Consider the following 25328-nt stretch of genomic DNA (forward strand, 5'->3'; position numbering starts at 1 on the left):
TTTAGTCTGGCAGATAAGCAATAATAAACCAGAGTATGTGGAAACTTTTCAGAAAATGTCTCTTAATAATATTCCACTTTAAAGTATATTTCTGCATGTCTGATCCTGAGGGCTTATATCACAATAGTCTTGCAGCTATTTCATCCTGGCAATGGATGACATCCGATGACAATCAGGATCTCTTCTCGGTAGCCTTTTCCACATATTGAGATCACTAGCCTAATCTGGGCAATGTAACAGGTTTATCATCAGTGTGCTTCCCTACTATATAAAACACCCTCGGAATTACTATATAAGTTCTGACCCAGCTAAGTATACAGCTACTTATAAAAATAATTAGGTCTAAACATAGGGCACTGAGGAACCAAGGCCTGCTTAGTAGGTAGGCAAGAGAGTGTTGTACATGTGTATCTAAACTCAGAGGTCTGCAAGAGTGCACTCAGAGTACCATACTAGACATGTGCGGTTCGTTTAGTTACGAATTAAAATTCTATGTATCCGAATTTCCGAATTAGTACCGAATTTAAACAAATCCGAAATAACGAAAAAAAAATTCGGACGAAATTTGAATTCAAATCGTTTTCGAATAGTTTTCAAATACTTTTTGAATTCGAATAGTTTTCAAATTCGAATACGTTTTCCAATTTCCAAACAGAATAAAATAGAATAGAAAATAAAGGAAAAGAATAGAAAAAAAATTCTATTCCTTTATTTTCTATTTTATTCTTTTTGGAAATAGGAAAACTTTTCGAATTTGAAAACTATTCGAAATTGATTCGAAAACTATTCGAAAACGAATAAACTAAATGAATTCTGAAAACAAATTAAATGAATTAAATGAATGAAACAAATTTAACTAAACAAATTTATGTAAATAACAAATCGAAACAAAACAAATTTTTTTTGTTCTGTACATGTCTATACCATACCCATGGTCAGAAAGTCCACATGAGCTTTGATTGATTCATACTGAAGTGATCATACACAACCAATGCATTTTGGGGGCTCTGCATGGCTCCTTCATCAGGGCTTGGGATTTGAAATGACAGCACTAGGTTTAGGTTATGTGGACTGATTGACCATTGGTTTGTTTCTCTTATTAGACTTGTTCTTTGTAGATCCTAACCTGGGTCTCTTAGTTGAGTTTACTCTGTTTGCATGTGAGCAGCCTTACCAGAGACACAGCGCTCCATATACTGGACTGACCTTCTATAATCATGAGACATTAAGAACTAACAGCGTTTTTTGCACAACCCTTTCCAAAACCAGAAGTATTAGGGTTTTCTCTGGCTATGTTAACTTCAAAGGGTGATGGGGGATATGAGTGGATGGTAAGTGTGCGCCCCATTCCCTCCTTTCTCTAAAGTAAACCTGTTGCTTTAAAAAGTACAAATTTCCATTAAACCAAAACTGTCACTTATGCAAGGCTGAAATAAAAAATATCTTGGTGGACTTAACATACTTTTATTTTCAGTTGTATGTAACTCTAGGTTCTGCCATTATTGTGTTCTGTGCTTACAGTTGGTTCGCCCCGGAGTCCTGTGAACAAGATGACGCTAACACTCCTTAGTATAACCAGCTGTGTTATCGGTCTGGTTTGCTCATCACATATCAGCTGCCCTTTGATAGTTAGGATAACCCTTCATGTGCCAGAACATCTGATTGCCGATGGTAAGTAAAAAAGCAATAACAGTAAGTATCCTCAGAACCATAAAAGAGATGGCACTAGGATGCTTTTGAAAGAGAGAAAGCATGCAATGTTAGCAAAACATTAAAGTTACTGGGTTGCATACATTTTGTATATTTTTAAAAACTCTGTTGTCCATTTTGTTGCATTGCTTTCCCAATAAAACAGCAGTTTATGGATTGAATTATATTCAGTTAACTTTGATTTGGCCAATCACAGCACTATTTTAAGTTAAGTGAACTGGATCCAACCAACTCTAACATTATTGGCCCATTATGCAGTAAAATGTTTCTGTCACTGGGTGGCCAGATTTAGGCCGGGTTCACACTTGTACGACAAATGCTCCGACATTGGGAGCTCATGTCTTATGACGTGTGAAAATCAATGTTACCCTATGGTAGCCGTCTTAACTGGTCTGACGCAAGTCGGTCCAACTTTGAAAATGCTCCCTGCAATACTTTGGTCCGACTTTGATCCTACTTCAGCCCATTGAATATCACTGAAGTCAGATCAAAGTCGGATTGCCATCTTGACTGATCCGACTTTGGCATGCGACTTGTGCTCTGATGATCCTGCAGAGACAGAAGATGTCAGCGTAGGAGGCAGAAAAGCCGGAGAGGGGAGAAGAGATCGGAAAAGATGACTGAGCGGCCTTAATAAATTGCTTTAAAAATATGTGTAATATGTTTTATTTTTTACACTTTTTTTAGGTGTATGGGTAATACCCCATACTCATTCACATAGGGTGGGGGCTGGGATCTGGGGGCCCCCTTGTTAAAGGGGCTTCCAGATTCCGATAAGCCCTCCGCCCGCAGACCCCGACAACCCTGGCAGTTGTCATCAACATGGGGACAAGGTGCTTTGGGGTGGGGGGTGCAGGGCCCCCCTGCCCCAATGCACCCACCCCCCATGTTGAGGGCATGCGGCCTGGTACGGTTTAGGCGGGGGGGGCGCTCGCTTGTCCCCATCCCCTTTCCTGACCTGCCGGGCTGTGTGCTTGGATAAGTATCTGGTATGGATTTTTGGGGGACTCCAACGCTGTTTTTTCGGCCTGGGGTTCCCCTGAAAATCCATATCAGACCGAAGGGCCTGGTATGCTCTTGGAGGGGGAACCCATGCCGTTTTTTTTTACATTGTGTATGGAGTTCCCCTAAAGATTCATACCGGACACAGTGCCTGGTATTGTTGGGGATCAAAGTCGGATTCATTGAAGTCGGACGCATGTCGGACTTCAAGTCGCAGGGAAAAGTGGCACGACTGTCTTGTCGTACCAGTGTGAACCCGGCCTTAGTGTTGAGGGTGTCCAGATCTTGTTGGGAGTAGTAGAAGCGATGGACCTGGACTTCGATTGACAACAAATGTGAAGGAAACTCTTTAATCTGTCTATGGGTAGCACTTAAGTTGCTCATAGACTGTGCATTACAGTGCAGTTGGATTTGTAGACCTGGTAAAACCACGAAAAATTTGTTTTTCTTCATTTGTATAGATTAATGCATACACATGCATGCTCAACTGCAAAAGATTGTATGTTTATTTTTGTGGTATTGGGAGAGGGGATCATAGGCAGACATGGCATTGGCTGGCTTGACTTTTGAGAAGCAAAAGCAGCAGGATGAAATAATTCAATATGACTATTAACCTGATCCAACCTTTGATCAGTCTTACGATTGGCTGGTCAAATTTGTCTAAGACTATCCCTATCCCATTACAGTTGAAAAAAAAGCCAATTGTCAAATTTTTTTGTTTTTCTAAAACCAGTAATCTTTTGTAGATCTGTGTTTTGCCCATGTTCCAGATGTATGAATAATGTACAATGAAGTTAAAAGAACGTATAAGATAATTATTTAAAATAACATTTGTTTCAAAGTGTGCCCCTGTGAAAAAAAAAAAAAACTTAAATGTTCTTACTAGTTTTATTGGAAAAAAGTTTCATTATTATATTGAACCACCTTGATTTCTTTCCTAATTAGGCAGCCGCTTTATCCTACTGGAGGGAAGCCAGTTGGATGCCAGTGATTGGTTGAATCCTGCCCAGGTGGTGCTCTTCTCACAGATGAACTCCAGTGGCCCTTGGGCACTGGATCTCTGTGCAAAGAGAATACTGGACCCCTGTGAGCACTTATGTGACCCAGATACAGGTAAAATAATTCAAATTCTTTTTACTCTTATTGTACATTATATTGCTCTTTACGATGTATAAAATGTGTTTGGGTTGTACCCCATGGCAATGAATATGAAATCATTTTTAATTAACATGAATTTAGTGAGCTGCTTGTGATCTGTCAGAAATCGCTACAATTTGCAGTTTTTTTATTTCTTTAATACATTGTCACTAGAGACGGGCCAAACGGACCCCTGTTCGGTTTGCACCAGAACTTTCAAACATCGCAAAAGTTCGGACCCGAATAACGAACCCCACTAAAGTCAATGGGACTGAACATCAAAAATCAAAAGTGCCCATTTTGAAGGCTTATATGCAATTATTGGGCATACAACGGTTATAGGGGTCCGGGTCCTGCCCTGGGGGACATGTATCAATAAAAAAAAAGTTTGTGAAAAATGTCATTTTTAAATGAGCAGTGATTTCTTGATTTTAAAAATGAAAAATTCCTTCCAATATAGTGCCTGGGGGGTTCCCTTAATCTACCTGTAAAGTGGCAGATATGTACCACGTCAGCAATAATTGCATTTATAATTGTCCAAACAAAATTAAATTTTCCCTGCAAGCTGCCTTTATTTTGCTCAGCAACAGCTGTGTGTATGATGAGGCCACAATGTAGTGCACTGGGAGCAAGATTAGAGAATTTTTGGATACATTCTGGTGTCGCTTTGACTTTGGATAGAAGTAACGGGTGCGTAAAAATTCGTCTTTGGGTGTTGATGGCGCCTCCCACCGTCACCCTATAGAGGTACTCTTGATGAAAGCAAGAATTGGCCTTGCTGTAAAAAATTGCAATGATATGCACCTGTCAAACAGGTGCTGAAAAATTGGTCTTTGAATGGTAATTGTGCCCATGAAACCTATACCAAAACATTCTTCCAGATGAAATGATTGAACACCCTCAAAGCTAGGCAGCCTCAAAGTCCTGCAGGGATTCCACATCCAAAAAAGACTTAATCAGAGACATCAGCATCAGGGGCTTCATAACTGGTAATCCAGGACTGATTCATTTTTATAAAAGTAAAACGGTCCACAGAGTCTCTGGACAGATGTGTTCTATGATCTGTAACGAAACCTCCTGCAGCACTGAATGCCTGCTCTGAAAGCATGCTGGATGAAGAGGCAGCCCAACAACAACCCAAATAGCATACTGGGCAAGTTCTGGTCAGTGGTCTATTCTCATGTCCGAGTAAGTCAGTGGATCGTCAGCTGGAAAGCTCTCCATTAGGGATGAGCCGAACACCCTCCGGTTCGGTTTGCAGCAGAACCTGCGAACAGGCAAAAAATTCGGCAGAACACGCGAACACCGTTAAAGTCTATGGGACACGAACATGAATAATCAAACATGCTAATTTTAAAGGCTTTTATGCAAGTTATTGTCGTAAAAAGTGTTTGGGGACCTGGGTCCTGCCCCAGGGGACATGTATCAATGCAATTTTTTTTTTTTTTTAAACGGCCATTTTTTCGGGGGCAGTGATTATTTTAATGCTTAAAGTGACACAATAAAAATGAAAATTCCTTTAAATATCGTACCTGGGGGGTGTCTATAGTATGCCTGCAAAGTGGCACATTTTTCCTGTGTTTAGAAGAGTACCACAGCAAAATGACATTTCTAAAGGAAAAATTGTCATTTAAAACTGATCGCGGCTGTAATTCGGGATGCAGCAATATTACCAGGCCATTTGGGTCTGGTAAGAATATTAAGGGGAACCCCAAACCAAAATTACCAATTTACACGGGGGGGAGGCCGGGTTCTGGGGGTCCCCTTGTTAAAGGGGGGTTCCAGATTCTGATAAGCCCCCCGCCCACATATCCCCACAACCAAAATGAGCACTTTTGATTTTTTATGTTAGTGTCCCATAGACTTTAACGGTGTTCCGGCAGCTTTTGAATTTGCCGCGAACACCGCATATTGTTCGGCAAACAGGCTTACATTCGACTCGAACATCGGGCTCATCCCTACTCTCCGTCTCTGTTTTGGCCCCGAGGTAATCGTCCACCATGTGAAGCAGACGCTACTGATGGGATGTGAGAACTGACAGCCCTGGGCGGCGAGGACTAAAAAAATTCCGAAATGCCTCTTAGGCGGACGCCTTCTCCAACGATCCTCTCTTGACCAGCAGGAGACTCAAAACTGCATTTTCCATGACAGTGTAACCTACTGGAGTCAGGAAAAATGTTCAATAAAATCCACTTTAACGTGTCCTCAAGAGATTTTATCTTCTGCGCTCTCTGTGGGGACGGCATGAGTTCTGAGACCTTCCCCTTATAACGGTGGTCAAGGAGGGTTGCCAACCAGTAATCATCCTTCTCCTTTATACCACGTATTCTTGGGTCCTTTCGCAGGCTTTGAAGCATGACGTTGCCCATGTGCCTCAAATTTGCTGAGGCTTGAGAAGCAGACTCCTCGGGGTCTCCTCAGGATGACAGCATCTGGAACTTCCTCCTCCCAACCACGTACTACTCCCAAGGGTCCTGGGGTTGAAAAGCCATCGCTTACAGATTGACGCATGTCTTCTTCTTCTTCGAAGCCTATGAAAGTGCCAGAATCCTCATCCTCCTCCCCTCTCTCCTCTTGTGTATCCTGTGACATAGGAATGATGGTGTCTGGATAAAGTGGGCTTTGAGAGGAAAGGAAGTCCTTCTCTTCCTCCTGCTGCTCTGCCTCCAGTGCCCTATCCATAATGCCACGCAGAGCCAGCAGGAACACAACAGGGACTGTGTCTATGATGCATGCACTGTCACTGCTCACCATCCTTGTGGCCTCCTCAAATGGTGACAATATGGTGCTTGCATCCTTAGTGATCAGCCATTGGCGTGGGGAAAAAAGTTGAGGGGCCTGAGCCTGTCGTCATGCCGTACTCACAAAGGTACTCATTGACGGCCCTCTGCTGAATGTATAGCTGCTGCAGCCAAAATTGAGTTCCACCTGGTGAGCATGTCACAAATCAGGCGGTTTACGGGCAGGTGGAATTCCTGCTTAATTTCAGCCAACCGAGCACTGGCTATGTATGACCACCTGAAATGGCTACAGACTCTTCTGGCCAGCTTTAGCACATCTTGCAACCCTGGGAACGTATTTAGAAAATGCTGCACCACCAAATTGAGGACATGTGCCAGGCATGGCACATGTGTCAACTTTCCCCGTCTAAGGGCAGACAGGAGGTTTAAAGCACTGCATGGCACCTTTTAGCCTGACTCATGGAATAGTCCTTTGAATGCTTAGGGGGTACCTGATGTTTATAGGACAATTCTGCAGAAAAGGGCATGGAGGTGGCGGAGGAGGAGGGGGTAGAGCTCACAGGTCTGGCTTTATCACCACCAGCTGTATGGAGACATGGGGGCACAACAAGCTGCAGCACTGAGCCCTGTCCTGATCCTTTCGAGTTGCAAGCAGCGTTACCCAGTGTGCTGTGAACGAAATATATCGTCCATGTACATGCTTGCTGGACCACGTGTCAGCAGTAAGGTGGACTTTACAGTTGACTGCCTTGCCCAACGATGCAAGAACATTCCCTTCCATGTGATGGTAGAGAGCTGGAACTGCCTCACGTGAAAAGTAGTAGCGACTGGGAACCTGCCATTGTGGTACAGCACATTGTGCAAATTCACGGAAGGGGGCAGAATCCCCCAGTCTGAAAGGCAGAAGTTGGAGAGCCAACAGCTTTGACAAGCTTGCATTTAGACGCTGGGTATGTGGGTGGCAGTGACTGTATTTTTTTTTTCCGCTGCAGCAGATGGGGTAGAGAAATTTGCTGGCTACAGTGTACAGCTGGTGGTGTGCTGCTGGCAGATGTGCTGCTAGGACCTGGGACACCCTGTGCTATACCATCACCTCTGTCAGTGGAGGCTGCTGAGAGGTAATGACTCGGTATAGCAGGGCAGATTGAAGTGAGTAAGGAGAAGGAGGACGAGGGACAGATTTGTGCCCCTTTTGGGTGGCTTTTAGGTGCTCTTGCCAACAGGCTGAGTGGTTGGATGTTAAATGCCTTGCTAAGCATGTGGTACCCAAATGGCTGGTGTTTTTGCCCCTTTTAATGTGCCTGAGACACAGTTTGCAGATAGCAACAGTGCAATCTGCTGCAGATGTACTGAAAAAAGCCCAGACAGCTGAGCTTAGGGGAGGGGGCTGGGAGATAATAGCTGCAGAATATGATAGAATAGGGTGGCTGCTCGCTACTCTTTCTTGATGTCGGCCTCCTTGGGGTTATGCCTCCTCACCATCAGTTTCCTCCTCTGCTCTATCTGGCACCCAAGTCACATCAGTGACCTCATCATCATCACCATCATCATCTCTATCTCTATCTCTATCTCCTCCATCTAAATCTTTACCACTGGAGACAACTTGGCAATATGCTGCGGCTTGGGGAACATGAATGCTAATTGGTCTACCCATGTTCCTCCCTCTCTCTAGGCTCATGTTCCTGTCATCCTACTCCTCAGAACCAACATCTGAATCCAGTAATGGCTGGGCATCATCAAGGAGCAACTGGCTGATGCTGTGGTCAAATAACTCAGCTGACTCTTCAATAGCTGATGTTGGGGCTATGGCAGGAATAGATGTGGACAAGGAGGCAGGTTTATCCACTCTGGCAACTGCAGGGGACTGCACACTTGTCTCTGCTTGCGTGACAAAGGATAAGAAGGATGAGGAAGGTTTAGTAAGCCAGTTCATCACCTCCTCTGCATGCTGTGGCTGGATAGCACAGGCAAACTCACTAAACAGAGGAAATGATGCCCTGCCTGAGGACTGACCACCACATCCACCTTTGCCTGTGGACACATTTTTTGCTTGCCCCCTTACAGTGCCAAGGGAACGTCTGCCTCTCGTTGATGTCCTCCCAGACATTATTGGGAGGGCGGGGGCGGTGCTTTTAGGCAAATGTAAAGAAGAAGTGAAAATCTGTACGTAGATGCACTTTAATCAATGTAAAATGGTGTTTGGTGCACTTTAATTTGAGCACTCACACTACACAGACACGCTCCACTGATACACTATAATATCCTGCAATATAATGCACCAAATGTACAGTGACGCACAGAACTATATGACGTTAAACTGGCAGTAATGCACACAGAACTATATGGCATTAAACTGGCAGTAACGCACACAGAACTATATGGCGTTAAACTGTCAGTAAGGCACACAGAACTATATGGCGTTAAACTGGCACTATCGCACACAGAACTATATGGTGTTAAACTGGCAGTAACGCACACAGAACTATATGGTGTTAAACTGGCAGTAACGCACACGCAACTATATGGTGTTAAACTGGCAGTAACGCACACACAACTATATGGCATTAAACTGGCAGTAACGCACACAGAACTATATGGCGTTAAACTGTCAGTAACGCACACAGAACTATATGGAGTTAAACTGGCAGTAACGCACGCAGAACTATATGGCGTTAAACTGGCAGTAAGGCACACAGAACTATATAGCGTTAAACTGGCACTAACGCACACAGAACTATATGGTGTTAAACTGGCAGTAACGCACACAGAACTATATGGTGTTAAACTGGCAGTAACGCACACGCAACTATATGGCGCTAAACTGGAAGTAACGCATATACAACTATATGGCATTAAACTGGCAGTAACGCACCAGAACTATATGGCGTTAAACTGTCAGTAACGCACACAGAATTATATAGTGCTAAACTGGCAGTAACGCACACAGAACTATATGGCATTAAACTGGCAGTAACGCACACACAACTATATGGCATTAAACTGGCAGTAACGCACACACAACTATATGGCGTTAAACTGGCAGTAAGGCACACAGAACTATATGGCGTTAAACTGGCACTAATGCACACAGAACTATATGGTGTTAAACTGGCAGTAACACACACAGAACTATATGGTGTTAAACTGGCAGTAACGCACACGCAACTATATGGCATTAAACTGGCAGTAACGCACACAGAACTATATGGCGTTAAACTGGCAGTAATACACACAGAACTATATGGCGTTAAACTGGCAGTAACGCACACAAAACTATATGGTGTTAAACTGGCAGTAACGTACACAGAAGTAAATGGCGTCAAACTGACAGTAACGCGCACAGAACTATATGGCGTTAAACTGACAGTAACGCACACAAAACTATATGCCATTAAACTGGCAGTAATGCACACAGAACTATATGGCGTTAAACTGGCAGTAACGCACACAAAACTATATGGCGTTAATCTGGCATTAATGCACAGAGAAGTAAATGGTGTTAAACTGGCAGTAATGCACACAGAAGTAAATGGCGTTAAACTGGCAGTAATGCACACAGAAGTAAATGGCGTTAAACTGGCAGTAACGCAATCAAATAGATGGTGTTCAACCGTCACTACACTACACTGTCACTACACTGATGCTATCTAAATTGTCCCTACTCTAGCTATACACTAATGTAAACATTACTGACACAGTCTCACTAAAATACACTGAAACTATATGAGCTGTCCCTATTCTACACTAATGTATGTATGAATGACACGGTCTCACTGCACTACAGTGAAACTATCTGAGCTGTCCCTACTTTAGCTGCAACTCTCATGCAAAGCTGAATGATGGTCCTCCTCACTACACTCACACTATCCCTAGACTGACACTAAACTAATATTCTACACTGACAATTGAAGCAAAATAGCACAATATAGCACACTAACTAACTAATAGCACTGAACAGAGCCCTGTTCTATGCCTCTCCACACCAAAATCACACTGAAAATGGCTGCCATTGAAAGAATACTTTTATACTGTGGGGTGGAAATGAGCCATGATTGGATAAAGTCATGGTGACAGTGTCCAATCATGACTCTGACAGTGCTCTGTGCCCTGATTGGCTGAAGCTTTCACTGCTTCAGCCAATCAGGGCTTGCAATGCACTGTTCAGCGCTGCAATGCATTGTGGTCAGTTTGGGGGGCAAACAAATGGTCGAATGATGTTCAAGGAACGTCCGAACAACGAAAGTTCTCCCCGAACTTATGCTCAGGCCAAACCATTCGCCCATCCCTAATTGCGAATTCATTTGTATCACAGATAATATTGCAAGGTGTAAAGCGACACTTGAGCATCCTACGGGGAAATTATTAATGGTAGCATGATGCAAGATCATGGACTCCAGTTGCCTGTACTATTCATTAAAGCCCAACTCCAACCAAAGATAATTTTTTATAAGTTTTCTTTGGCTATAGTGGGGAAATGTTAGATCATCCGTCAGATTTATATTGCCATCTTCATACTTATTGGGGAGATGTTATTCCTGTAAGGACAGGATGTGATAGGAACTCTTTCCATAGGAGACACAGAAAAAGACAAAAGCATAGTAGAGTGGGGTTAGAACTTCTATCTGTGATTTTATTGCTGTCATTGCCTTCCTGTTCTGTGACAATTGCTTATAGGTTTAGGAAATGAGAAAAACTCTCCCAGTAGAATCACAGAGAGAATTAATAAACAAAACTGGATTTGAACCCTAAAGATACCCTGTAGTGTTTTGAAAAATGAAAGCAACCCCGCTTCAAAAGGAAAAGCATTTATGTTTACCTGTCTTTCCACCCATTCCTCTCATCTTTGCTCTGTGTAATGCCACGTACACCCGATTGGATTTTCCGACAACAAATGTTGGATGTGAGCTTGTTGGCAGAAAATCCGACTGTGCATGTGCTCTATCGAACATTTGTTGTTGGACTTTCCGCCAACAAATGTTGGCTAGCAGGTTCTCAAATTTTCCGCCAACAAATGTTTGTTGTCAGACTTTCCGACCGTGTGTACACAAGTCCGTCGGACAAAAGTTCACACATGCTCGGAATCAAGTATGAGCCGGAGATATAACCAGCGTTCGTAATCAAGACATCACGTACGTCTTGTACGTCTCTACGTTCCTAATTGTTGGCCAACATTTGTGTGACCGTGTGTATGCCAGACAAGTTGGAGCCAACATCCTTCAAACAAAAATCCACAGTTTTGTTGTTGGAAAGTCCAATCGTGTGCACAGGGCATTAGAGTTACAGCTTCTGTTAGAATCTTTACATCTAAAGATTGGATGTGTTGGATGCCTGGCCCCTCAACATACAATGTGATTTCATCCACCAGCCCCTATGACACTACAGGACACAGTAGTGACATGGGGGCCAAAGGGAAGAACCGTAGCCTATGACAGAGGCTTTTTAACAGAGCAAAGATTGGAGGAAATGGCAGCAGGACAGATATATATTCTCCTTTTTGCAGGGTATTTACAATATATTTTTTTACTTTTTAAATTGTGTCAGGGTCCATTTTATCAAGCATTCGATTTGGCCATTTCTGTTTTGCCTGAATATGTACATTCCAATTTGTCAAACCTGATTTATGGAGAATCATACAATTCCTTCATTCAATCCAAACAATCAGAATTAATGAATTGCATGATTTTTCACAGCTCCAACTAATCTGCAGGCACATATTTAGTCAGCTAAATATCTTCCAGGATTAGATTTACTAAATGAGACAGAATTTTCTGCTTCCCTCTTCCTTAGCCCTTGATTTCTGCTACACAATGACACAATTTTGTCCTGCTGCTATGTACCTGCCAAAGCAGGATCATCCACAGGACAACCTAAGCAGGAGCCTAGGGGCTGATGAAGGCCCAGAGAACCAATGTTCATGTTCCTGCAGTAATCCAAGAGCACAATTGGTCTAACCGTTGAAAAAAATGAATAAAAACCAAGCGCTGATGTGGATAGATATGTGTGATATAAATAAATTGTGCTTAAAAATATATATATACCAATATAGTTAGTGCTATAAAAAAATCAGTAAATTAAAGCTGCTATCAATATAGGGTGATCAGATAACCAAACAAATAGTACTAAGTATAAAATTGATGCGCTTTAAATAAATAGTGCACAATATGCTGCTGCGACTAAGCTTAAATCCAGGAATAAAAAATGCATACATGTGAATAAAATAAATACATAATTATGGTGCTAATACATGTGTTAAAATTGCCAAAAAAAAAAAAAAAAATTGCCAAAAAAAAAAAAAAAAATGCCAAAAAAAATCTTCAAATTGGTGATGTGACGGTTAGTATAAATAAAATAATAATGACACTCTGAGTACAATGTCCAGGCAGAGATAAATAGTGGGAGAAAGTAAAAATAATTAAACAGTTCCTTCCCTTAATCCAGATTGATTGACTCACTGGGTTAGATCGTTTGTATCAGGATATTTAGTTTTTCTTGCATCCCACTTCAACAATTATACTGCTGGTGATTCGGCTCTCAGGATAAAGGTTTTATGCAAAGCAAGCAAAGAAAAAATAGATCATTGTGCAGTGAACTTACTAGATAGTACATAAGCAAAACAGAGACAAGAGATACACTCACAAACTCCCGGATCCTTGAAAAAGTCACGTGTCAGTGATGTAACGCGTGGGAGGAGCTTAGGACGTTCAGTGCTGCAATACACCTGAAGGTTAACAGCAGCTGTTTCTCTATGGGAAACCTCGTCCACAGCGGCTGACTGCAATCTGCTTATTTGAATGCTTCTAATAGACCGGGAGTTTGTGAGTGTATTGTGATTGTACTCAGAGTGTCATTATTATTTTATTTATACTAACCGTCACATCACCAATTTGAAGATTTTTTTTTGGCATTTTTTTTTTTTTTTTTTTTGGCAATTTTAACACATGTATTAGAACCATAATTATGTATTTATTTTATTCACATGTATGCATTTTTTATTCCTGGATTTAAGCTTAGTCGCAGCAGCATATTGTGCACTATTTATTTAAAGCGCATCAATTTTATACTTAGTACTTGGTCTAACCGTTGAACCTTCATAACACAAAGGAGGGTTAACTTCCAGGCAATTTATATCTAATGGGGTTGGTGAGCACTGTTGGGTGGGCCCTGTCGTTACAGGCAAAGCAGATGGGGTGGCTTCTCTGTGTTTAGCCTCATCCTTGTCATTGTTTATTGAAGGGATTTGTGGTCCAAAGCTATTACTTTGCCTAGAACCCCATTGTGCATTTAATCCATCACTCGCACCACCCCTAGCAGTTTAGAAGGACTGAACCTTCAAGTAACAAATAGAGCAAGTGTACATTAATTGTACTATGTATGTAATTGAACTTTGTACAAAGGATAGTCAGGTTACTTTTCTTATTTCAGGAGAATGTCTCTGTCATGAAGGATACATGAGAGATCCAGTGCACAAACACCTCTGCATACGGAATGAGTGGGGAACAAATCAGGGGTAAGTGACTATAGAAGCTCTACTTTAGTCCTATTACATGTGACACAGATTTATGGAGGCATTGAAAATAATTTTAAGGCAAGGGGTCCTGTAAAACCAGTCACCTTACATCAAATATGTACATATAACCTGTAGTAAAAGGTAGTTTTGTAATCAGTTACTTTAAATCAATAGAAAGCAATTCTAGGTGCCTGATCATAGTATCTGCTTTTTCTGGGTGTATAATGCTGCGTACACAATAGCAGACTTTTCAGCATCAAAGGTCCGATGGTCTTTCTGACAGACTTTCAACGGCGTTACGACAAACTTTCGGACGACCGGACTTGCCCACACACCAACGGACTAAAGTCCGTGCGAAAGTCCGCTGGTTTGAACATGATGACATACGAAGGGACTAGAATAAGGAAGGTCATAGCTAGTAGCCATTAGCTGCCGTTGTGTCCTTTTTTGTCCATCGGACTAGCATACAGACGAACGGATTTTTCGACCGGACTCAAGTCCGTCGGAAAGATTTGAAACATGTTCCAAATCTAAAGTCTGTCTGATTTTCAACAGAAAAAGTCAGTTGAAGGTCTGATGAAGCCCACACACGGTTGGATTGTCCGACAGATTCGTTCCGTCGGACCAGTCCGGTCAAAAAGTCCGGTCGTGTGTACACGGCTTTAGAAGACCTTAAACCTGGGATACTCTAATACATAAATACCTTCAGATAGGAAGTTGACACTTGGCCCTAGCACTTCCCAAATTTCCAAATTTTTCTCCGTCTTGAGTGATATATTAATGTAATGGGCAATCTCCCTTACCGATCAAAAGGTATGGGGGCAGAGCACCCAGATATAGGGGCTTTCAGGGCTCTGCAGAGGAGCATTTATATTAACACTACCTGGCATTTTATTCCATCATAATTTTGTCCTTGTAACACAGGCATTCTCAACAAAGGTTCCTCGGAAGGTTATCAGGGATTTCTTGAGCTGTGGCTGATTGACCTTTTGTTTGATAGTGCCTGCATAGTTCTGGAGCCAATGACACATGGCAGAGCCAGCTGCATGATACCAACTGTCTTTATGGGTGGAATTCTGCCCACCACTGTAATGGGAGCATTCTTCCCATTGGCCACTAATGTAAGGGGTATGTTTCCCAGTGATCCATACATGAATATGTTTTAGCAGGAGTTCCCTGGAGCCTGAAAATGATTTTAAAAAAGATGAGCAAAGCTGTTGTAATATGTTTGTGCCACATTACAAGAACCCACTTATGATAGAATAAACTGCCAGCCCCAAATTAGTATTAATATCAAATCAAGTGAGAAACATTTCTGATAGTTTCAGCCTGCATTTCCACTTTTGAGAGTTTCATAAGCATGCTCAAAAGTGCATGCTTTCATGCACGCTTATGAAACAGGCAGAATATGCGTGTCTCACTCGCACTGCAATTTATTGTTAATGACACCTCAAACATGGCTAAAATGTGTTTTTTTGCACGAGAAACTTGCAGTTAAAAAATGCATGAAGCTTGATGCTCAAAATGGTGCATAAGCTACTTTTATGCCTTTTGATGCACATACAATGAATGGACTACCCTATGAATGTGATGCAAAAATAAGTAATTAACCTGCATACGCGTGGTGCAGTTTTTTGCATGTTTGCAAAACACTACATGTGAATGCAAAAGGGCAAATCCATGTCTGTATTTCAGTGAGTTCAATCTGTAGCAACTCTATCATTAATATTGTAGATAGTTACAGTTTACAAGATTATTTTACAACTTTATATTTGTTACATGTTCCCATTCACATAGCATACTTTATATATTTAGAAATGGTAGTTTACCTTTTTTCAGATAATATTTTCTGGAAACGACAGCAAGGAAAAATCGTACATATAATTTATTGTTTAAGTAGCTGGGGAACTGTATTTGCTATAACTAACCCTGTCTGTAAAAAGCTAAAAACCAGGAATATAAACATAGAAGATAGATAAATAAAAAAATATTTTCAAATGTAATAGCCACATCATACAAAAGTTTAAAAGTGTTAGACATGCTCGATACAGTGATTTTGACCAATTGCAAAGACCACCTATATATTTGCACTATACTGAGTGTCCCATGGAATGAGATACTTCACCCGTTGACGTCCTAGCAAGCGGCCAAACCTCTCTAAATTACCCCCCATGGCAGGCCAACATGAGTAGCAGTAAGCTTAGATTGTAAGCTCTCACAAGCAGGGCCCGCTGAACCATCTTGATTTGAATTGTATTTTAAACATACTGTTTCCCTTTTTTTTATAATGTGTTAAGCAAACTGTTAACACTATAAAAAAGCCTGTTTAATAAAAATAATAATAATAATAACAGCCATTGTACACCATTGCTTCCTTCACAAAAAATAAAGAAGGTTTAAACACTCATGTGAATTTCTCATAGAGTGCCATTCCCTCTGTTCACAATACAGTATAATCATGTATATGTATTTATCATTGTCTTTTGATGCAGCCCTTGGCCTTACACCATGTTTCAGAGAGGATTTGACCTGGTCCTCGGGGAACAACCGGCCGACAAAATATTCAGGTAGAACTTTAGCTTATCAGCACTGTGCTCGTTGCATTACTAGTTTACAATTCACAATACATATCAAGCTCAGTGAACAGGCGCAATGTGTGGCGACAACTGACATTTAGTTCAGGCTGTAATGTAGGTTTAGACTTTGACCTTCACTGTGCCCAGCTCCTTCTATACACAAACTGATAGTGATGGATGACAGAAGTCTACAATTTCGCTTATGGCCTCCAGGTCTGACAATTTCCTCAGTAACTCTAACTAGTCTGTTTGCTTCCATTGTTTTTATTAAGAATAGTTACTACAGAATGTTTTGCATTTTTAACCATCAATGACAGCAAAAGGCTTGGCTTTAAAGTAGATACCATTTATTGGCTGACTCTCGTGCTTTTCATCAGGCAAGACATAATCTTTAAAAAGTCTTAAGGATTTTGAAAGCTTGCATCTTTGTCCACTGGGTTGGCCAATAAATGATACTACTTTAACTTAGAGCCTGGTGCTTGTGTGACTTTTTTCCAAGCACAGATCAGATTGTGACATTTTCCTTTTACCATAGACAAAGAAGGGGGGTGCTTTGTGATTCACTGCCTTCAGCTCATTAATTTCCACAGGAAAGCTGAGAACTTTTTTGCAGTCACAGTCCTTCTCTAAACTTAGCTGTGCTAAGAAAGATTGGCTGCCAGGAATAGTGTATCTATGGCAGCATCTCCCCTAGTTCACTACATCACTGACTGATTTCAGATAAGGGTTGAGACTTCAAAAAGCCTTCAGATTTTTTATGGAGTTTAATAAGCTCAGGACTAGAAATCATAATCCACCTCTATGAGTAAAGGTGCCCATCAACATGGAAGAGCAGAGGCACAGTCCATCAGCCCTCCAGAACATAAGCCATGTCATTATACAAAGGCGCATGCGCAGAGAACCCCTAGCGTCAATATTTTAAGGGAGAACAATAGACTTCAAACAAGGATTTTTTCCCTACCTATTGGTATTGCAGCTGAGAAATTTTGGTAAGAGATGTCTGCAGGGGCCACACAAGGTGTGGATCGCTTTCAGAGGGGAGGCAAGAGCTGTCGCACATGTGAATGAGCCTTAAGCACTGTGATGCGGAAAATATGGAATAGTCTTCTGCAAGAGTTGGTTCTTGCTGACTTAGTAGACTGCTTGAAAAAAAAAAGCTTGACATGTGTCTACATGCACAAAATATTACTGGCTAATTAATTTTACATAAATGTCAACTGTCGCAGATTTGCCAGGACAGTCCTGTTCCCAAGTGCTCCGTCCCCTTGATGCAGTGTCCTTGGCTCTATCCTAGAATCACAGCATCACCCTTGAGTTACTAAGTATGTTACATAACTCAGTAATGGCTAGTAACTTTTTTCCTCCTAACAGCCGCAAGTGGGCCGTTCCAACATTATCAGGGGTAGGGCCATCCAGAAAGAAAGTAATCATGATCTGAATTTGGGTGACAGTGTCCTGGGGTCTGGGACAAATATGTTGGCTATTATGTACTGTATTTATGAGAAAAAACATTGTAGTATGCAAGGAGTGTACTCTTGCCTTTGGGGATCACAAAGGAATTTTTGTTGCAGCAAGTTAGAACTATATTTATTTGCAATTATGTAGGCAAACTGGGGGATGCAAACACTGCATCAACCCTGTGAAAGCTTTGAGCTGTAAAAAGATGTACTGTCTCCCTACTGCTCCTCTACATAAAAAAACATATATCTTTTAATATCTACAGCAGAACAAATTTTAGCCCCCTACCAGGGCACCTAATTCCTGCCTCCTCCATGTACTTATTGGTCCCTCATTATGATGTGTTGCCTTATTAACCAGTCTGATAGAAAGCAAAGCCAAGCCACTCCAGGTGGAAACAATCTCATGCTTCAACCTTTTCGGTGCAGGTCCAGTCCATAAACTGGATAGGAGCCACTGGAACAGGAAAAGGTTGACCGAACTCACAGGTTTGAAGCAAAAGTGGAAATTTTATTGAAGATAAAAATTATCAGACAACATCGTGGACATCATGACATCAATGCAGACCTGACAGAGATCAACGTGTTTCACTAAATGAAATTTGCTTAGTTTATGACAGGGGTAGGCAACCTGGGCACTCCAGCTGTTTTGAAACTACAAATCCCATCATGCTTCTGCCTCTAGGAGTCATACCTATGATTGTCAAGGTCTTGAAATGTCTCATGAAACTTGTAGTTTCACCACAGCTGGAGGGCCGAAATTGCCCACCCCTGGTCTATGACTCTATGAGTGAATTTCATTTTGCAAAACGCGTTAATCTCTACCAGGTCTGCATTGATGTCATGATGTCCACGATGTCTGATGATTTTTATCTTCATTATCTTCAAACATTGTGAGATTTGGAGCAGGTATGTAAATATATGTTGCAGTTCTTGATACAATTCAATGCCAGTACAGTACTGGCAGGTGTACTTAAAAAAAAAGGACAACTCTCAACAAATGACAACTGAATGTTCATGCAGAAGAAAGATGATTTTATGATTTAATGATGACTATGATTTACATTTCATCAGTAGTGTAAACAAAGGACAGTTTCATGACACAAGTCTTAAGAGATAAACTTTCAAATATGGGATAAGCCTTGTAAATGTGTTATTTTTTGGCCAACTACAGCACATTTTTCATGCTTGGTAATGTGACTGGTGCAATTCCCATTCAAACATTTTTTCTTTGGTTGACAGTCACACATTTCAATTTTCATCTGAGATATAGACATAATATATTGACAAGGCTGAATTTCAGCTCCCCCTTCCACTCTTTTCCCCAAGGCCTGTAGATATTGATGGTCCTTCTTCTCTAGCGGTGTGCATAGTTTGAAGAAAAGCTCTAGTAATGATGTTTGCTTTTAGTCCTGATTCATTTATTTTCCATGAATGTATATGGAAAAAAGGAGTGGTGACACCTTGTCTCTTTTAACACAGATTTACGTACACACTGGGAGAGGGTATGTGGCTTCCTCTCAGTAAGAGCTTTGTCATCCCCCCTGCCGAACTGGCCATTAATCCATCAGCCAAGTGTAAAACAGACATGACTGTCATGGAGGATGCTGTTGAGGTCAGGTGAGTGCGTGGGGATCCACAGGGGAGACATAGTGTCAGTGTGTTGTGCTTCTCCCTGTGCTCTGATTAATGGGCCTTCCTGTATCAGGGACACATTGTTCTAGTAAATAATGGCTGAATGCTGAATGCATTCTTTGTGCTGCTTGCTCATAAACAGTTACTATCTTACCAAGGCAGCACATTTCTGCCAGATGATTTGTATGTTTTTTATCAACGCATCTCTCACTTTTTGCCTATGTCTCAATCCTACCCATTTTCTTAATCTATTTTCCCATCACCCTGACCTCTTTTGTGCCCCTTTCACTGACTAGTGCTCTCTTTTTCTAGCTTGGCTTGATTTGATATATTTCCTTCTTGTCTCTTCCTATCTATCATCCTTCCCCCCTGTTTCCTTTCCTATTGTTTGCTTGGCCAACAGAGAGGAGCTTATGACCTCTTCTTCATTTGATAACCTTGAGATTCTGCTAGACTCTTTCGGTCCTGTTCGGGATTGTTCCAAAGGAAATGGGGGATGCAGCAAGAACTTCCGCTGTGTTTCTGATCGTAAGCTGGACTCTAGTGGTTGTGTGGTAAGTGGATTTGTAGTTTTAGTCTTTGCGGTTAGCTGCATACTTCACAAAGATATAAGTAATCTTTAAATGGCAGCTGTAGTCTCTTTCTATCATTTTTAGATATACTAGCAAAGGGCCTCCTGGATTATGCAATTCTGTGTGTTTAATTTAAGTGTAAAGAATCTATAGTTAAGTAGTTTAGGTAAGGCTTTAAAACTTTAATTTTTAGTGGAGTTGAGATTTAAATGTTTCTCACCCCCCTAAGTGGCAACTACCAACATAAATACCTAACCTAGTCTGCTCTGTACTCATGGTGGCCCCCAGACATCCAGGAGAGTAATGCTCCAGCCATAAGAATGAATAAGACAAGCAGAGCACATGGCAGTAGGAGTTGGACTTTTTTTCAGCAAAAGCTTTCTGGCTTCAGACAGTGCCGCACAAGGTTGAAGGTAAGTATATGAGTACATGGCTGTCATTTAGGGAATTGCCAGGAAATTTGAAAGGACAACTACTCTAAACTGAGTGTTAGCAATGTGTTATGCCCCGTACACACGGTCGGATTTTCCGATGGAAAATGTCCGATCGGAGCGTGTTGTCGGAAATTTCGACCGTGTGTGGGCTCCATCTGACATTTTCCATCGGATTTTCCGACACACAAAGTTGGAGAGCAGGAGATAAAATTTTCCGACAACAAAATCCGATCGCGTCAATTCCGACCGTGTGTGGCCTGTTCCGACGCACAAAGTGCCACGCATGCTCAGAAGAAATTCCAAGACGGAACAGCTTGTTCTGGTAAACTTAGCGTTCGCAATGGATACAGCACTTTCGTCACGCTGCAATGTTCAAAATGGTTTAATACAGCGCACTCTCTTCTTCTTTATAATGTGACAAGAATTAGTCAGTAGTAGTTTTGCTGCTCATATTCACACACACTTCTCACAAACTTATTTTGTTACTATTTATCGTGATTCCCTCAATATATTTTGATTTCGCACATCTGACAACATATTTTTGTATATATTTTTTATATATTTTTTGGCTTTAATGTAGATTCTTTTTTTGTGTTTGTATTTTATTTTTATTTTTTTGCGATTTTGATTTGTACTCCCGAAAATGTTTGTGTGTGTTTTTTGTGACAAGTTCCCACAACACCATTGATATGTTGTTCTATTTAATCTGTCGGAGATTGTTTGGTGTTGTTGTCCCTTGCTTGTTAATTTCACATTTTGTGTTAGAAATGTACCTGAATCCTCACCAACAAACTGTCCTTTTTGGATGAAAACACACACAGGAGAGTAGAATTTACCTAAAAAATTTTATTAAGGGCTCACAACTAAACAAAGAGGGAGGTAACACTGGAGAAACTGCAGAAGTGGGTGAAGCCTTGGACCCCCAGGGCACACATCAACTATTTTTAAGCAAAATTGGTGGCCTGAGGAGTCCTTATCTAAGGGAGTGCAGTCTGGTCCAGAAGTCCCAGAGATCCGGAAAGCAGCAGATGACATCTGTGTCCCCAGGCTGTGGTCATACGAGAGACTGCATCTTCTGTCAGACCAGACTGAACCCAGGGTTATCACTCTTTGGTCTTCTTTCCACGCCTCCTTCCACGCGGTGGCTGTGGTGGTGGAGTTGTGGCAGCAGGAGGAGGAGGAGGAGGAGGAGGAGGACGTGGTCCAACTCAACCACGTCGGTCTTGGGTGTTAGTTCCCCACTCACCCCCTTACGTAGGACTTTATAAAGCAGGTCCTCACAGAGCTTGCGTTGACCCTCCTGCATGCCCTGCAATATGGTGGCAGCCATGCAGGCAAAGGCCTCTTCAGGATTTGGTAAGGCTCTGAGGGATGTCGAAGCCTCCTGGATCAGCCTGAACGCTGAATCCTGCACGGGACTCGGAGTGGCCTTCCTGGCTCGTTTATATGGCAGGCGGAGGGGAGGGACCTGAGACTCAGTCAGGCTGCGACTGGTCCCAGGCTTCTCTTGGCTGACACTTAGCCCCGCCTCCTCCTGGCTGCCACTAATCCCCGCCTCCTCCTGGCTGTCACTAATCCCCGCCTCCTCCTGACTGCCACATTCCACAACCTCCTCCTGGCTGAGGTCTTCCTGTGTATGAAAAAGGGACATAGTTTTAGTATTTTTTCAATCAATCACACACAATTTTCACCTCCTGACTGTTGCAAATTGAATGTTAACAAATATAACAGACTATCATTCTGAGCCCATTATTTTTCATTCTTGTCCCAATTTTGGGTGCCCACTACTGTCTATTGATATGTAAAACACTTTTTTTAATCAGCAATTAGTGATCAATAATAACATCTAGTAAACATCATTTATTTATTGACCAGAAATCTGTAGAAGAATGCCATACCTGACTCCAGCTGGGCTCCTCCACTTCTTCCTGGCTGGAAGGCCCAGGTTGGACATCGGAAGCCTCAGCTGGGATGGAAGGAAGCGTGGAAGGAAGAGTAGAGAGGGATTCCCTGACTTCAGTGTGGTCTGACAGAAATCGCAGTCTCTCGTAGTACCACAGCCTGGGGACATAAATGTCATCTGCTGCAGCTCCGGACCTCTGGGAATCCGTGACCTTCTTGCGTTCCCTAAGATAAGTGCTCCACAGGCCACCAATTTTGGCTTTTTTGGGGACCACCAGCTTCACCAACTCCAGCAGTTTCTCCAGCGCTGCCTGCCTCTTCTGTTTGTGATTATAGTGGGGGCGTCTCACTTGCCACAGACAGGGCAGCTCCCTGTACTTGTCTATGAACAGGGGCAGGAAATTCTGGTCATTGAACCCATCCATTTTCTCTGCAAGACACAACACAAGACAAACCCTAATGTCAGGCAAAACTCCCATAATCTTGTTACAATATAGGCTTCCATTTCGAAGCAGTATAGGCGCAAGTTTAGATCTTACCTTCGTTATCACGATCGGCGTCTCCGATGCTCCTTCCTCCGCTCACAGATCGTACGTAATACGCACGTGTGTTACGCTTTATACACACTGCGCATGCGTATAACTCCGCCCGCCCCTGACGTTCTTTCTAGTCTATTCCCCGCCCCTTTTCGTTCGGCGCAGTGGGGGAAGAGCACATGGCGGATAGACAGCAGGATCGTGCTAATTGTAGAAACGAGGAGGAGGAGGAGGAGGAGGAGAGGCCGGAGCCTGAAACGTCCCGATCCAGAAGGAGATTTAAGGACTCAAATATGTCTTTTGGGGAGATGTTGGAAATGGTGGACATCCTGAAGAAGGCCGACTATGATGGAAAGTATGGGCCTTATCCCAACCCCAATGTCCAAAAGGCCAAGATCATAGCGAAAGTGGTCAGGAGTCTGCACCGGAATTTCGGAATACGACGATCTAAAGATCAGCTCAGGAACCGGTGGTCGGACCTCAAATTACGAGAACATGAGCAGTACAGAAAGATCCGGAGAGTGCTGCAAAAAAGTAGGTAGTTGTGCTGTGTTCCTATTCTTTTTGTTTATTACGTTTGTGCTGCTCCATGTGCTTTTAGGAACTGTTGTACAGTTTAAAATGGCAACTTTCATGTTCATGGCACATTATTCGTTCGGATCAAACATTTTTCGTTCCAACTATAAAATACCATTGTTTAGCCCATATGCATTTGGCCACCATTTTGACGCCCTATACTTGTCTTCAAAGAATTGGGTTGTGTAGATGGCTTTGTTACTAGAATGAAATGCAAACTAGATTCTGTGTAAGGAGAGGACACTGAGCAGCTGTTTTCACATCTGGACACTGGAGCACTAGTGTGGGACAAAAGAACACCATTTTTATTAGGGGGGCCACACAGGTGCTCCAGTGTATACTATAGGGGGGTCTCCATCTGTGAAGCTTGTACCAAACAGGTAAAGTATTGCAGGTTGACAAAGGACACTAAAAAAGCTACATCTTGGAACTCTGCTAAAATAGACAATTGTACCTCACTTCCAAACAATGTTTCCTATTTCTAGTTCTGACATTAAATATCTGTGTGCTAATTATACCATTTTTGTTTTACATAGGGGAGAAAAGACTCGGAGGACACCCCTCATCCGAGGAGACCAGAGAGCCCCCCCCCTCTGGAAGAAGGTGAAATACCACCAACCCAAGCTGAGCAGGAGGATGAAGACGTGGTGGAACTAGTCACCACAACAGGTGAGTGTCTGCAACCACAGGCTCAGATAAGAGATGGATGGCGGCATTTTTTTTAAACCAAATTTTTTTTGGGGTTCCTCTCTTTTTAGGTGATCGTGAGGTTGTGGATCCAGATCCTTTCACATCTGAAAGTGCCCAGATCCTGATCGGGGAGATCATGGGGTGTAATTTACAATCGGAAATCATCAAGCAAAACATCAATGATGTTATTCCAAAATATAAAAACATCATTGATGTTTTGGGGCGAGTTTAAAACCCCTCCAAATCAATTTCATCTTTTGTGTGCTACAATGTGCTAAATGTTTTTGTGATTTTTCCCAAAGCCAAATTTGGAGGATGCACACAGTGTGTCAACATGTGCTATCTGCCATCATGGGAGATCAATGGACGCGTTTTGGGGGTGCAACCCCTTCCTCAATAATAAAGTAGCGGTGAGGAAGGGCTTTCTCCCCCAAAACACGTCCCTTGATCCCCCGTGATGTCAGATAGCACATGTTGACATTGGGAAATTTGTGTGCATCTTAAAAATTTGGCTTTTCCTGGGGTGATTTCCCCCCATCTGAATGCAATATCAAACACAGTTCCTAAATACTCATGTCTGATATTGCCTTCAAATTCGACCAAATGTGACGTTTGTAAGTTCAAGATTTGTGTATTTTCTTGTTGGTTTTACACAGGCCTGTTTTCTATAAAATGGACATTTTGATTTTGGATAATGCCACCACAAAAATTGGTATACAACAAACATGTTGGTTTGTTTGAAAAACCTTTGGTAAATGCACATGTGATTGTGCAGGTATTAAAAAGATTGTTAATCAAGAATGTGTGGATTATTGTCTCAACGCTACAACACTTTTGGGGTGATGTAAATGTT

General features: G+C 42.1%; 1 protein-coding gene across 1 annotated transcript in view; it reads left to right on the forward strand.

The window, feature by feature from the left end:
* The window catches only part of ASTN1 (astrotactin 1), an 843969-nt gene that overhangs the window by 618084 nt on the left and 200557 nt on the right, over positions 1-25328 (forward strand). The window contains exons 6-11 of the mRNA XM_073592047.1: positions 1522-1671; positions 3658-3825; positions 14013-14097; positions 16590-16664; positions 19613-19750; positions 20169-20319. Coding sequence (XP_073448148.1) covers positions 1522-1671; positions 3658-3825; positions 14013-14097; positions 16590-16664; positions 19613-19750; positions 20169-20319 — 767 coding nt within the window. The remainder of the gene's footprint in view (positions 1-1521; positions 1672-3657; positions 3826-14012; positions 14098-16589; positions 16665-19612; positions 19751-20168; positions 20320-25328) is intronic.

Source organism: Aquarana catesbeiana, linkage group LG07, assembly GCF_042186555.1.
Source record: "Aquarana catesbeiana isolate 2022-GZ linkage group LG07, ASM4218655v1, whole genome shotgun sequence".
NCBI classification, from domain to species: domain Eukaryota; kingdom Metazoa; phylum Chordata; class Amphibia; order Anura; family Ranidae; genus Aquarana; species Aquarana catesbeiana.